Source organism: Clarias gariepinus, chromosome 10 (genome assembly GCF_024256425.1).
Source record: "Clarias gariepinus isolate MV-2021 ecotype Netherlands chromosome 10, CGAR_prim_01v2, whole genome shotgun sequence".
Classification (NCBI taxonomy): Eukaryota; Metazoa; Chordata; class Actinopteri; order Siluriformes; family Clariidae; genus Clarias; species Clarias gariepinus.
Genome location: NC_071109.1, coordinates 22,668,366 through 22,684,110, shown reverse-complemented (window position 1 = coordinate 22,684,110; position 15,745 = coordinate 22,668,366). Strand labels below are relative to the sequence as shown.

General features: G+C 40.5%; 1 protein-coding gene across 9 annotated transcripts in view; it reads left to right on the top strand.

Annotated features, from left to right (window-relative positions):
* mid2 (midline 2) overlaps positions 1-15,745 on the top strand; it is a 151,435-nt gene that overhangs the window by 89,857 nt on the left and 45,833 nt on the right. For 5 of the 9 annotated variants that reach the window (XM_053505924.1, XM_053505923.1, XM_053505927.1 and 2 more), the window contains one exon: positions 5,836-6,550. In XM_053505924.1, coding sequence (XP_053361899.1) covers positions 5,852-6,550 — 699 coding nt within the window. In that variant the 5' untranslated portion in view covers positions 5,836-5,851. Of the gene's footprint in view, positions 1-4,103; positions 4,170-5,795; positions 6,551-15,745 lie in introns of those variants that run through there. The other 4 variants (XM_053505929.1, XM_053505928.1, XM_053505925.1 and 1 more) reach the window with 3 other exon arrangements.

Genomic DNA, 15,745 nt, shown 5'->3' with positions numbered 1-15,745 from the left:
GTTCTGGATTAGTTCTTGAAAGAACAGTATTGTGTCAGGTGTGTTTGCAAAACCCATCAAGCACCATAATAAACCTGGCTCTCGTGAAGAACATCCCAGGAAAAACAAGACTAAAACTTTAGTCTGTGGCAGAGAAGTCCCTTTAAAGATTACCATCCTCATTACCTAAAACTGCAATTAGACATGTTATAAAGACTTTATAAAGCATAAATAAGACACATCTCAGTATCAACTGTTTAATTGTGATTATTGTATATTTTGGATGCAGTTTTACAATGAAAAAATAGATCAACAAAAATCAGGAAAGACCGTAGAATTAGAAGGGTGTGTTTAAACTTTTGACTGGTCGTGTACTTAAAAACCACATGGTGCTGAATACTGGTCAGATGTACATATACAGTACTTTTGTCCATCTTGAAGCGGTTATAATAACGCCTGGCCTGTACTCGCTGCTGGTCATTCACTACAGATTCACCATGATAACATGGCAGTAAGATTCCAGTAGGCTTAGTGCTACACTCTAAATCGATCAGGGCTCTAGTACAGGTGGTGTGAACTTCAGTTCTCATCTCCAGTTCGGGGCTTTTACCCAAAACATGTGGCACTCGTATCCAGCTGCAGGCTGACAGAAGATGAATTGCTCCATTAGGGAGTCTGGGCCAGCAGGCAACAACTGACCCACAAGCTCAGGCAGAACTTCTACCACACACTCCTATCATGAGGCACACACACACGCCAGGGACCTGCACTCAGTGACTCTCAGACTGACTAGAGGAGGCTGAAATTGTGTCATCGGATAGGTAGGTCAGATTAAAAAAAATAAATAACTAAATATATGTATTAGAAATGTCTGTTGTTGCAAGATCAGAATACAGAAACGTCCTTACACTGACCTTTACTGAGTGTTCACATACAGGGTCAGATAGCATACCCACGGTCGTACAGTAGCTGTATGTGTCCCGTGTCCACACTACCAACACAGAGAACTGGATAGATTTAGAAAAATAATTAGTTTGGAGTGATTTCAGCGGGCTTAAGAACATTAAGTTAATCTGTTGCCAAACCGTGGTATCTTTAAATATATATTCATTACAGTCTGTGTAACAGTTAAAATCTATTTTTATAAGAAAACTTATACACTCTATTGTACAGTATGATTATCTTTGTCCAAATATAATTCAAGGAAGAGCTGTCCACAAGTCACTTTAACAAATGAAATGTCCCCATTGTTTACACAAGGCTCATTGTCATTGTCTCCAAAACGCCACACCATGACACAATTTGTTTTTGTGTTTGTGGCGTGAGTGAGCCAAACCCCCTCCTCCCCCCCCCCCCCACCCAACATGGTGTTTTTATGCTACCTTTAAAATAAGCTCGCAGACATCGTCATACGCTCTCCAGTTCAGTGAGAACTCGTACGATCACTTACTGTAATTATAAGATTATAATACTATAAGCTACTTCTGAGGTTTCTGCAACATGGAAGTGACCAATCTTGTTTCCCTAAAAATTTCAAATGCCTAACTTTTTGATTTTATACTCTATGTGCACCTAAAAACTGCAATTTCAGTATTATTTTCTCTCGTTGAAACAATATTAATTAAAAATGCTAATTGTTTTATATTTCTCTGCGTACTGACACTAAGATTGTTTGCAAATAGGTTTTGTTTCATTTTTTTATTTAAAGAAAAGATAAAAAAAAAGAGGAAAAGTCAGGACAACACAGCGCCTTACATACAGTATCAGGTCATGTTCAAATGATTTTATTGTTAATGTGTAATCAGACAAATTATTCACACAAGAAATTTTTATAAAAATCCTGTTTAGGGGGAAAAAAACACGTCTGTGTCCCGTGAGAACTTTTGTGTGAATTTGTATATACAGTATATACAGGCCGACTCATGTGAACCTCGATTAATCAGCTTCACATTATGATCTGTGATGAGTTCCTGCAGTTGTACAAGGATTACTGTGTCACACTGAAACAGCTTTGTTCTTCACACACAAATGTAATGAAAGTTTTGTGAAAGTCGTATTACATTTCATATCTTTAGCTCTAATTAAAGAAAGCAAGCCAACACAGATCCATAGATTAGAGAAAGTAAGACGAGGAGTTCGATTCAGTTGGGGGTGAAAAATGCTGCAGTATAATCGTTATCATTTAAGTTTTTTCCTGTCGTCTCCAGATTTTGCTAACAGTCTGTGTCCATGTCTTTGTCCATGTCTGTGTCCATGTCATTTTTGCATTTTCAGTTTCTCATTTTCTGCTCAGTGTTTTGTGGGCGTCTCTACACTCAAACAAGCCGTGGCGTGTGTGCTTTGCACCTTACGGCCGATTACAGTTCATCAGCATACACATATATACACACACACACACAAACAAGTTTAAAGGCTTTAACCCAGGTAAACATGTGTAGTTTGGTGTTAAAAACATCTTTACTTTTAAAAGATTAATGTATAGTGTGCGTGCGTGTGTTAGCGTGTGTGTGTGTTTAATGAAGCTGTTGTTTCAGGGCTTCTTTTTACAAAGGTAGTATGCAGTTTATTCACGTGTTTATTCTTCTTCCCAGTTGACCTTGACGTGTTCCCTCTGTCCCTCCTCACTGAGAATCCTTCTGTGTCTCATCTCAGAACATGAGATTTGATTAAAGCACTGAGGTCAGAGTTCACCCTGATATTCATCTAAGACCTTCTCACCCTTTGCTCCGTCTCATGACCTTCCCAAATTAAGATAGTAGTTGTTTTTTAACTACATGGACCAGTAAGTCACCTTGAGACGGAGCGCGCAGGAACATGAAGGTTACACAAGGACGCTGCCTCTTATCTACTTACTTCAGCTTATTTATTTTTCCAGTAAGAAATTTACACGGCGCCACTTTAATCACGGAGACTCCATGTCGCGAGGTGATCACAGGAGGCTTGTGCGGCCCATTCGACGTGCTGCGCCGCTGTGAAAGACTTCATTAGATCAATTCAGTCTGAATCTGTAGCTATGTCTGTGTGTCTGTGTGTGTGTGTGAGTGGCCAAGTTTTCATCTAAACATCCCCGGAGCAAGACACATGATGGGTTGATTCGAAATGTAGAAGATGAGATGCATTAAGATGAAATTGATCTTTTTTTTTTTTTCTTTTTTTTTTTGCACCTTTGCTTATTTAGGCTGGTGTTTTGATTTTGAATATGACGAGTATGTAAATCATAAAAAAAAATAAAAAAATAAATGTGTCCTGAGGTGATAATCAATAAGATGCCAAATGGCTGAGCAAAAACTCACGGCAAAGACGTGCAAAGTTCTTGAAAGAGTGATAAATATTAATAAGGCCGCATTAACAACGTTCATCAGCTTTAATTCCGGTGTTTCCTGCTGCTAACTTGGTTTGCGAAGCATGTGTGTGTGTTTGTGTGCGTGTTTGTTTGTGTGTGTGTAAGAAGAGTTTATGAGCTATTTTTCTCCGTTATTACCAGCATCCAAATGTCTCATAAAACACTGAATCAACACCTTGATTGTATCACCGACTATAAAACTAAAATGCCCATTTTTTCATAGTTTCTTCCCAGAGCGTTTCATCATAATCTTTATTTTTTCATAAATTCAGACAGTAACATAAAGCTGTCACAGACGGGGTGTATATGAGCCCGGAGTGAGCGAGTGAGTGAGTGAACGAGGTACCAGGGTGTTTCGAATCTCTATTCAGTGCAGCGCGCGACTACTTGGGGACGTTCAAGGCTACAGAATACGCGTTAATCATTCCTGGGAATTTATGATAAAATCCAAGGTTCACGGTGGTTTTTTTAATTGGTCACATGATCCTCCGAATAAAACACTTCCTTCGAAGCACTCGGCATCTGTTGTTTTTTTTTTTTTTTAAGATTTGAGATCCGGTTTTCCCAAAAGCCAAATAAAATTCCAAATAAATCACAGGTTAATGCCGGTCCTAGCCGCTCTACGTACCTCAGATTTATTTTCTGAATGACGCCAGCTTATTTTTAATCGCGTCCCCTGACGGCCTCCACTGAAAGGTTTCAATGTCCTGCATAACAGAGTATCTTATTCATATCGTGCACCGGTCGTATCCCAGGCCAGTTCAAATGAGTCCGAATTCCCTTTTCTAATGTAGCTCTCTCGGGCCGTTACAGGGACACAGGCAGCTGTCTGAAGAGGAAAGGGAAGGTAAAAATAAGGAGGGTTTTTTTTAATTATTATTTATTTAAATCTCAGAAGACAGCAGTTCACTTGCTGAGGTGTTTGTTGTCTTGGCTGAAGGAAGCATAGTGATATCTTGGGAAGGGTCTGTGTGTGTGAGAGAGAGAAAAACAGACAGACATGATTTTAGCATAATTTTTTATGTTAATATTAATAATCATACATTTTATTTGTAACACACTTTTCATTCATTAAATCTCAAAGTGCTAACTTTTAGATAAAAAAGAGAAAAGATAAAAAAAAGTATAAAACAATTAAATAAAACCACATCAACCATTGTAACCTTTCTTGAATAAAAAAGTCTTCAAGTTAGCTTTAACAGTGTCTGTGTGGCTCGTCTGGTAAATGGGACTTTGAGGGTCATAAGGGTGCGGTTAGAACATTGTACAGAGATCAGCTCCTGCAGATGAGATGGTGCCTGGCCAGTGAGACATTTATGGGTTAACAACAAGATTTTATATTCAACATATTCAAATATCCTGGTTTTCATTAGGATTCTAGCGACACTATTTTGGATTTATTGTAATTTCTGAATGTCCTTGACAGGGATCTCAACAAAGAGTCCATTAAAGTAATCCAGCCCTGATGATATGAAGGCATGAACAAGTTTCTCTGCATCTGGGAATATGTTAAAAGGGGGCGGAGTTTGGAGATATTTCGTAGATGGTAAACTGATGTTTTATACGGGCGTTTTATATGTTTGCTGAAAGTCAGCTGTAGATCAAACCGAACCCCCAGGTTAGTGACTGTAGAGGACAAAGTGATAACCTGACCATCAAAAGCAAACTGAGATATGGGAGAAGAAAGGATCTGATGAAGGCTACCAACAAAAAGTGCCTCAGTTTTATTGCTGATTAAATGAAGAAGGTTATTAAAGATACAGTAACTGAGGTTAGGATGGGTTTGAAGCCGTAGTACTGTATTTGCTACGATAATAATTACATCAGTGCAAGGTGTTCACAATGATAGTAAGTCAAGTGTGTGTGTGTGTGTGTGTGTGTGTGTGTCATATCCGTGCAAATGTCGCAGCTCTTACTAACATCTCCATAAGCTGACGCTCCTTTACTTTTTTTTTTTTTTAAGACGGGTGACAAATTAAATGAAAAAGAAGGAAATGCTTTGTTTCGTGGTAAAGGTGGTCCTTCAAAGTAACATTGTATTGATTTAAAGTAATTGATTTACATCTCTTTGTGTGTGTGTGTGAGAGAGAGAGAGAGAGAGCGACAAAGCGACCCAAACCCAGCATCAGCTGTGTGTTTCATTTAAATTGTCACCCGTCTCTAGATCTAACCTCGTATAGTGTAGTTAAGCAGAACATATCATTTTGTCATGTACGATACATTAAAGTGTACTGATTGAGATGAATGCTTCTGTCGCTTAACTTGTTTGCCAGCATTAACCAGCCTGCTTTGTGCCAAAGTGACATTCCACTCCACATATATTCTAATATTTTAATAATATTGACTAGATCAGGAATTTACCGGGAATTTGGAGTGGAATGTCACTTTAGCTGCCCCCTGCCCTTCTCCCCATGCTGCCTGGACGCAGAGGGGTGCCAGCTTGCCACTAACCCCCTGGCTATCTGCCACGCAGGTGACTCACCAGCTTCTGTGGGATTTGATGTCGCCTTTAGATCGGGCCCATTGAAGATGGAAACCCTGGAGTCGGAGCTGACATGCCCGATCTGCCTGGAGCTGTTTGAGGACCCTCTGCTGCTTCCCTGCGCCCATAGCCTGTGCTTCAGCTGCGCCCATCGCATCCTGGTGTCTCACTGTTCCGGCGCGAAGCCGCTCGAGTCCGTGTCGGCCTTCCAGTGTCCAACGTGCCGCCACGTCATCACGTTAAGCCCGCGCGGCCTCGACGGCCTGAGACGCAATGTGACGCTGCAGAACATCATCGATCGTTTTCAGAAGGCCTCTTTTAGCGGGCCCGGCTCACCCAGCGAGAGCCGCCTTCGGCCACCGCCACCCCGGCCCCGCAGCGCCACACCCACCGGGGGCAGCGCCAACGGCAGCGCCATGTCGGCCGAGCTGCGCGTACCGTGCCAGTTCTGTGAACAGGAGCCTCCTCGTGACGCCGTGAAGACGTGTGCAACGTGCCAGGCATCATACTGCGAGCGCTGCCTGCGTGCCACGCATCCCAACAAGAAGCCGTTCACCAGCCATCGCTTGCTGGAACCTGCAGGTGACGGGCATCTGCGTGGTCTGGCCTGCCTCGAGCATGACAGTGAGACAGTGAGCCTGTACTGTGCTACAGATGAGCAGCTTATCTGTACCCTGTGCAAGCTGGTTGGCCGGCACCGCGAGCACCACGTCACGTCTCTCAGCGAGCGCTTCGACAAGCTTAAGGTAAGCCCGCGACTTCTCTTCTTTGTTGCTGTAGTGCCACATTGACTTTCTTTTTTTTGACCGTCTCTTGGAGTTTAGTGTTCTACCATAAATTGAAACAGGAAGTAGATATATGAGGGGGTTTCCAAGCAAAACGAGATAAATGCCATATTTTGGACTTTCACTCAATCTGGCAACCGATAACCAAGCAACTTTTGCAAACAGTGATGCAAACGGTTTATAGTCTTCTTTTAGAAGGGTTCTTTTTTTCTGTTGTGAAATGCTTTTTTTTGAAAATGCCTGCATTTCATAGCAAAAAAAAAGAACAATCACTTTGCTGTTTTTTTTTCTGCCACATGATCATAAAGCGAAACTACCAGCTGGGCAAAATATCACCAGCCCTAAATGAACTGAAATGGAGAACAATTTTTCAGTTTGTTGCTGCGGTTGCAGTGACTCCTGCAGTCGTGGAGTCATTTTTTTGATGAGCCACTGCTTCACCTGGCAGAATAGTAGACGAGGAGGCTGATAATGCATTTATTTATTTATTTATTTTTTTACAAATGTTTTTCAGGATCTTTGATAGTCTTTGTAACTGAAAAAAAGTTTGTGTGTGCAACAAAATCCAACACATTTTCCCCTTTTTTTTATTTGTTGCCAGCTGTTTTCCACCAACATACTACTGATAAATTTCATATTGCCAGAAACACGACTGCAGGCTGATTTATCTGTTGTGACAAAACTGTGGGATTTATAGCGTTTTTGCAAAAATAATAAATGAAAAAAAAAAAGAAAAAAAGCACACTGATATGATCAAAACAATTTCAAAATAACATTTTGGAAAACATGCACAAAAATAATATATTATTAGATTTTAATACTTTTGGCATCCTTTGCAAAAACTAAATGGAGTTATCTCGGTTTGCAGTGAAACCCATCCTTTGGTAACACTATTGATATACTGGCAAAGAAAGAAATCACAGAAATGTAACAGCTGCAAATCAGCTAGTATACAGTGTGCTAAGAAGTTAAAGAGCAAATACACTACCAGTCAAAAGTTTGGACACCTTCTAACTTAAACTAGTCTTTCCTGTTTTTTTATTTCTTTCTACATTGTTAAACAATACTGGATGGCATCGAAAATATGCAATAATCTCCTTTGTCAGTTGATATTGAGACGCGTCTGTTACTTATGCTTTGTAAAGCCTTTATAACGACTCTGATAATTGGTGATTTTTGAGGCTGGTGACTCTAAATGAGCGTCTCTGCAGCAAAGGTAAATTTTGGTCTTGTTTTTCCTGGGATGGTCTTCATGAGAACCAGTCTTACAAGAACTATTCTAGAACAGCTGACCTTCATGTCTTAAAATAACAACTGACGTGTTGTTACTTAACTGCCTAATTCCATGTGTGTTATTTAGTAGTTAAAAAAAATCCAGTATTAGTATCTAGAATAAAAAAAATAAACCTAAATAACTCAAACACACTTGACAATGCTGTTCTTGCAAGAACTGTTCCAGAACAACTGATCTCTGTGTCTTAAAATAACAACTGACTGTAGTTGTTGTTGTTGTTGTTGTTGTTACTTGATTATATGATTGTGTTATGGCTTTAAAATATCCAGTATTGTTCTACAACGTAGGAAATAAATCGCTAAACTAAAAACAGTGAATTAGAAGGTGTGTCCAGAGGTGAGCGTACAGTATCTTAAAACCAGTTAGCAATGAGAAATTGAATGTTTCCCCTGACAGGATGAAATGTGTTGATATTCTCCTTGAATATGTGTGGCTGTTAAATATTACAGGAATATATATGTATATATCCTGAAAATTTAATTCTCAGTGGAGTATTGCATCTAGATTATGACATTGTGTTGCTTCAGTGACTTTGCCAGTAATCACAGTGAACTGCTTCCTTTCTTTCTACAAGTGAAACTACATGAATCATCTCCACATTAAGCCTCACACTATATCTTGCAGACTTTTTTTTTGCTGACATTAGATGGTTCATTGGCTCAGTTTCAGCTGAGTCCAGCTGATCTCTATCATTGTCCTCTTCATAAATGTGGAATTTCCTGCTGGTTTCCCTCAAGGCTGTTTGAGATAATGCTGCATTCAGTCATAAGATGCAAAAAAAAAAGCACTCATCATGGCTGAACATGCTTTATATGAGCTTCATGTTTTTTGTTTTTCTTTTAGGTTTTATGCACTTGGGTTGTTTTGACTCATCTTGCACATAGTCTAAGCATGCACCCAGCATTTACATCATGTTTGCAAGTGTGTTTACAGTCCTCACCGTGAAGTGTGAAAGAGATTGCAACCCTGTCCTGCTGCTCTTTTCAGCCGGAGTTATTATCATAGTAGATGAGTCTGCACTCTGATAAAGCCAGGCTTTGATCAGCGCTCGACAACCACAAAGCACACGGCTGCTGAATCAGGACCAAAACACAGAGACAAAGCAAAGAACTTGGCTGAAGCTCACACACACGTACACAAAGTGAAAGAGAGAGAGAGAGAGCACTCAGGTGAAACAAACGAACACTGTTTAATAATTGTAGCAGCAAGAAATATGAAATGAGGATGGTGGTTTTTTTCAACTAGACTCGCTTTATTATTACTTAGAAAATGCGATACATTATTAAGCTTAAGGCCCGACTGATGGTTTATTGATTAGCGCTGTCGCCATGCACTTCTAGGGTCTGGGTTTGATTCCCTCATCAGGTCTGCGTGCATAGAGTTTGCATGTTCTCCCTGTGGTGGATGGGTTTCCTCCTGATACTCGGTTTCCTCCCACAGTCCAAAGTCTGGTAACTGTCGTTCCTAAATTGCCCGTAGTGTCTGATTGTTGACCAGAGGTTCTACCACAGTCATAAAAATGGGAATAATTACAAATAAATAGCTCCCTAGTTGAAATACAAAAATTCCTAGATCTTGGATGGATGGATTAAGCTTAAACATATAATATGTACTTTATTATGTTCTAAACGAATTCAATTACAGGTATAAATAAAATGTGTAAATTCAGATAGTGACAGCCTTAATGTGTGCAGACTTCTGGGAATAAACCAAAAGAACAGAATAAATGAATGAGGGAGGGCGCAGTGGTAAAGTGCTCACCGTATCAGTCGAGTTCGACTCAAAATTTCAGAATTTTCGATTCAGTAACCTCTTGCTGCCAGAGGTCTAAAGAAAGCTGATTGGCTGAGTTCTCTCAGAGGGGAAGGATGAGAAGTATGCAGTTCTCCCACATTAATTACGGCTCTATGGCTTCTGTGAGCTAACGCAAGTAAAAGGAGCAGATTGTCCTCACTGGTTCGGAGAAAACACATGATAGTCTTTGGCCCTCCCGACTGAGTAGTAGTAGCCTTAATGTAAGATCCCCCTAGTGACGGGGAGGAATTGGACACGACTAAATTAGGGAGAAAATCTGTGAAATTCACCCAAATAAATGAGGAGAAAAAACTCATCTTTGCTCATCACTGGAGCTGCAGAACTTCGAGAGAATTTGATGTTGTGTTACAATGAAATATCATTTATAGTGTTGTAGCCCTAATGTTTTATAGGGCTTGCCTTTAAAAGGCTCATAAAATATTACTTGCCTATTAGGTGATAATCACTGAGGGATTTGTATTACAAGCAGAGAGCAGGTCAGGTTTCCTGCAGTACACCGGGCAGTGTGAATACGAGATGTGCTGAAGGCCGTAATCTGTTCTCAGAGAGAGAGAGAGAGAGAGAGAGAGAGAGACTGCCATTAGACGTGTGCATCATGATTACAGCGGCGAGCCCAGAGAGCATATGTGATCTCCCTGTGATCACCTATTCATGCTGACCTTTTTGTACACACACACCCACATGTAAAGGAAATTCTGATCGGTGCTGTTCTCCCCCTTGTTCTGGTTCACAGCTATGTGAATACGGCCATGCAAGGAAGCTGTTAATTGTTTAAAACGAGTGGCTTTGTGTAGTGCACGGAGGAAAGCAGATACCTGAGAAAGTTTCAACACCTTTGTCCGGAGATTTTCTTACATGGAAAGAAGAAAAAAAAAAGAAACTGCCATGACTCACCGGGACAGGATTTAATTTCAGCATGCTGTTCCCAGTGGCCGGAAAGAAGGCCCGTAACCTACAGTACACGGGCCTCACTGGTCTCATTATTTGCAGTGTTTAAGCATGTGTGTTTTCAGGAAAAGTAGCTCAGTTTTGGCTCTGCTGTATTCGTTAAAGCCAGCCAGCAATGGAAACAACTCATTTTAAATGCACTTTTATGTGCAGGCTTCTCATGCAGCATGTCGACTACTGACTCTCTCTCTCTCTCTCTCTCTCTCTCTCTCTCTCTCTCTCTCTTCTCCATTGCAGTAGCTAATTTGAATGTTTCTCCACTGCAACTTTGAACTTGCTTGACTTTGAACTCCCAATCCACAACCTGAGGAGAGAGAAAAAGAGAGCAGCAAACCTTTAATCTTCTTGTGTCTTGCGAGTTGTAGCTGTGTCTTGAAATTCTGTATTCCAACACTGCTGCAGAAGGGCCGTGGCCTCGGAGACTATTGTGACTGCTGGAGTCACGATCGCCCTGATATTTGCTCGCAAATCATCTCTGCTGGTGATTGAGTGGTTGAAGGCAGATCCTCATGTGCACTGTTCGCCTCAAGTCATTGTCAAAAATTATTTTATTTTTTTTTCCTTTATGCAAGTGTTAACAGAACTGGGCATGATGTTATTGTAATGTAATCAGGATGGTGTGGTGCGGCATTTCCTACTTTAGTAACAGCATGTCTTAACAGTTTACATTGCAATACACTTACACTTTGTGTTTATTTAATATTGTGAAATGTCTGCAAATCAAGTTAGTTCCTGTCACCACTTGTTTTTAATTTTATTTTACCCTCCAATCTCACTTACTCACTTACCGTCTATACCGCTTTATCCTGTATTCAGGGTTGCGGGGACCTGAAGTCTATCCCAGGAGACTTGGTGCACAAGGCGGGATACATCCTGGACAGGGTGCCAATCCATCGCAGAGCACACACACACACACACACACACACACACACACACACACTATGGGCAATTTGAGAACACCAATTAGCCTAATCTGCATATCTTTGGACTGTAGGAGGAAACCGGAGTACAGTACCCGTAGGAAACCCACCAAGCACGGGGAGAACATGCAAACTCCATGCACACAGAGACGGGAATCGAGCCTGGCTGGGAATCAAACCCGGACCCTGGAGGTGCAAGGCGACAGTGCTAACCACTACACCACCATGCTGCCTCCCTCTTGTCTCTTCATACAAAAATGTCATATGAACAATTGCACACAATGTGTCAAATGTGCTTTTGTTGTTTCATCCGCCGTACAAATCCCTGTGCAAGGTTTAACAGTCAAAACAATGATGTTTTTAAAAAGCACATCTATACAAACCGTTGTGGAAAGGTTGTAAAAGATTAAGCAACACCTGCTGACCAATCAGAATCAAGTATTCATTTAAAACACCTAAATATTACATTTATTATTTTTTCCCCTTACTAGCTGCGTTTACATGAACAATATTATTTCATTCTGATTAGAGATTTCAGTTCAACTGGTAACATGGATGCTGATCCGATAAAGTGTGCGGGTACATGCTCAAAGTATTTAATTAGGTTAAGTTTAGCCTTTATTCATCACCTCTACATTACTGCACAGTAAAATCCTTTATTCTACACGTATATCAGCTTCTTGCTAAGAGGTCAGAGCGCAGAATCAGCTATTATACGGCGCCTGTGAAGCAGACAGGGTTAAGGGCCTTGCTCCAGAGCCCAACAGAGGCAACCTGGCAGCGCTGGGACAATTTTTATTTATTAATTTTTTTAGATAAATCCTGCCATCTGTGTTATGATTGGTTAAAAGAATTCTGTCTCATCTTTTATTTGTTATTACGTACGTGATGTGGAGCCGGTCATTTGCTCCTTCCTCAGTCTGAGGCTCAGTGGATAAAAATAAAGACCTGTGGAAGAGAGTCGTTCTCACGAAGTTTACCAATCAGGAACAGAAGCAAAAGAAAACGTCCTCTCAGAAACTTGATCATCTAATGTTACCCCCATGAAGAGCAAACATGTGCAGAAAGAATAAATTAATTCCAATAAGAGAGAGAGATATGATCAGATCAGGTGACTAATATTTACCTGTGAACTGGATTACCAAAGGTTTACTCCATTATTTTCATACCATTTAAAAACGTAAGCAGATGGGGTCAGACTTTTCTGATTGAAAAGCGGTGTGTTTGTTTGTTTGTTTGCTTTTTATTCCGTCTTGTCCATTATTTTGATTATTAATGAATTGTTGGGACTCTCTGCGAGCGCTAACTGAACTCAGACTGATTTTACCAGTTTCACGCGTTTGAGACGACTCGCATGTGAAAGGACACTAATGCTTTCGAAGCATATGAGCCAGTCATCTTTTAATACATTTTCAGGGATTAGTGTGTCTGTGTGTGTGTGTGTCAACCTAAAATACGACATATGAAAAATAAGCTATTAACAGCTTAATTTCTGTTTTGACAGTTGCAAGTCACAGCAGTCTTTCAGCTTGCTGTTGATTCCAAGTTCCAGCTCATTTGTCAGGGCTTCTTATGTTAAGCTCTTTAGAAAAAAAAAAAAAAAGCTGTATATGACCTCCTGACGATAAGAACCGAGCCGAGCAACACGGCTCTCCTCTTACTTCCTCTACATTCTCGCAGTCAAATGAGATGCTCAGGTCACTACGTTAATGCTGATATTATTGGCTCGTTCCAAGCCTGGAAGCGCGAGGCAGTAGAGGCGAGTCGTTACACTAAGCTGTGTGCTGAGAGTACTGGGTTCTCCTCTCACACACTCCCAGGAAGGATTTGACTTTTTTTCTTCGACTGACCTATTTCCAGCCTTTTTACAGTGTAACGTGTGGGAGAGAGATATGGGCTGAGCAGTGTGTTAATATGTTAGTGTGCATTATGACTATTTTCTAGGGGTGTGAATCACCAGGGACCAGCAAATATGATATCATGATCTTTTTTTTTTTCTTTTTTTTTATACTGGTTATCCCAGTGGCCTTGTTCCTCGAGTGTAGCGCGTTCAAGTCCCATCGTAGGTCTGTGTGCATGTAGTTTATATGTTCTCCCTGTACTTGCTGGGATTCCTCCAGGTGCTCCAGTTTCCTCCCCAGTCCAAAGACATGCAGCTTAGGTTAACTGCTGTTTCCAAATTGGCCATAGTAAGTGAGTATGTGTGTTCTTGTGTCCTAAGATGGATTAGCACCTTGTCCATGGTGTCCCTTGCCTAGTTTCCCCGTTCCTCTGGGATAAGGCTCTACGCCACCCACAATCCTGATACAAACTCCTGTCACGCAGGATGCTGCTGTGCTACACACCAGTGGGTGAATAGTTTTGAGCTCCATCTGTAGGATCATAAAGGAATGGCAACATTTTAGCACGTCTAATATAAACAAATAATACATAAAACAATTTTGGAGTGAGACACCAAACATAACCATGATACGTAAATTATTTAAAAAAATTCCTACTTTGAGTATTTTCTCAGAGTAAACTTAACCTGAGAAGCCTCTGTTTACCGGAGCAATGTGGTCGAAATAGCTAATTTTATAGATTAAACCCTAAATATGCCCCAAAACACTTTTTTAAAAAGAATGTAAGGGTAAACCAATGTACTGTACAGTACTGTACTGCTGTGTAGTGAATGTGAAATGATGTTTCCCCCATATGTGCAGTAATTCATGCAAGTCGGTCAATACAGTAATAATTCACCATCACCAAGCCACTACGATTGCTTTGTGTTCTCTCTACAGTACTAATAAAAAAGGTATACAGTATTATATCTTATATGAAAATTTACCTGCAGAATTTTTAAATATTTATGTAACAAAATTTGTAAATTATATTGTTGTTAATAGTTTAGCGTTGAAACATATGAAAGATTATATATTGCTATGAAAAGAGCCTTTAAAAAATTGCGGATAGTATATGAGGTCTTCATGAAATTGCAGGGGTTTCCGCAATTACTATTCAGGTTTTAAGGAAAACTTAGTTGTGGAAACCATGACTGTACATCTAATATGACACCGGTTATGGCACCTGATACACCCCTTTCCAATTTATCCAATCTTGGGACAAGTACTAGGATTGCACTGACGTGAGCCACTCCTCAATGACTAGTGTAGGTGCCCTGACCGGGAATCAAACCTGACCTCCAGCGGTAAAACAGTCACATGGTATCCACTAGTCCACAGAGTAACAAGACTTAAACCATGCTTATAAATAAATGTGTATTTCCCCTACAAAAACTGTTTCCATACATAGTTAATGTTAAGTTACGCCAGTCACAAAGTGAAGTCATCCCAGTGGTATTCTACAGAGCTTAATCCAGTCGTTAAGGTTAAAGCTTCAGGAGTTTCTCATTGATTCTTGCAAAGGTGTCGCACTCAACGCCTGTGGGGGAAAAAAAATAAAAATAAAAAAAGACTCGCCGCTTCTTCTGTCTCACACAAATGTGTAAAAATTATATTGAAATAGCTTTGTAACACCACTGGAAATTTTCTCACCAGTTGGAATTCACACCAAACCCTTAACGCGGTGATGACTTGCATTTCGTACGCATCACCGTACAGCGCAGCAGACTCTCATTTCACAGTGCTGCATAAAATCGATGTCTATCTTCTTACTTTTTCTTGCGAGGTAGACCTGTGTAGGGGAAAAAAAGCCTCTGAAACATGTCTTGTGTTGACCTTTAGTGTGATTTAGAGAGTGAATATAAATCCAGAAATGTATCACTTAGTTTAGAGATGTCCAGTTAAAACTCCGGCTGACAGACTGTGGACACCTGACCACTTCCTGTTTCAGATTTTGTCCCCAACATGCGCTCATAACGACCTCCAGCCTCTTCTGAGAAGTCTCTCCACTACATTCTTAGAGTCAGGTTACGGGAGTTTGTTCTCACTCTGTCACGAGACTATTTGTGGTGTCCGGCACTGATTTCAGGTGAGGAGGTCTGTGGTGGATGCAGTGGGAAAGAACAAGTTGGGAAGAACTCAAATATGGATGTGATGGTATGGTGTCTATTTAGTGTTAGTTAACTTTTTTTTTTTTAAAGAACAGTTTGGATGGAGCATAAAGACAGGAGATGGGAGACTCAGGGCTTTTCTTTTTTAAGTGTAACTCAAGGTTGACTGTCCAAAATAACACATTTTT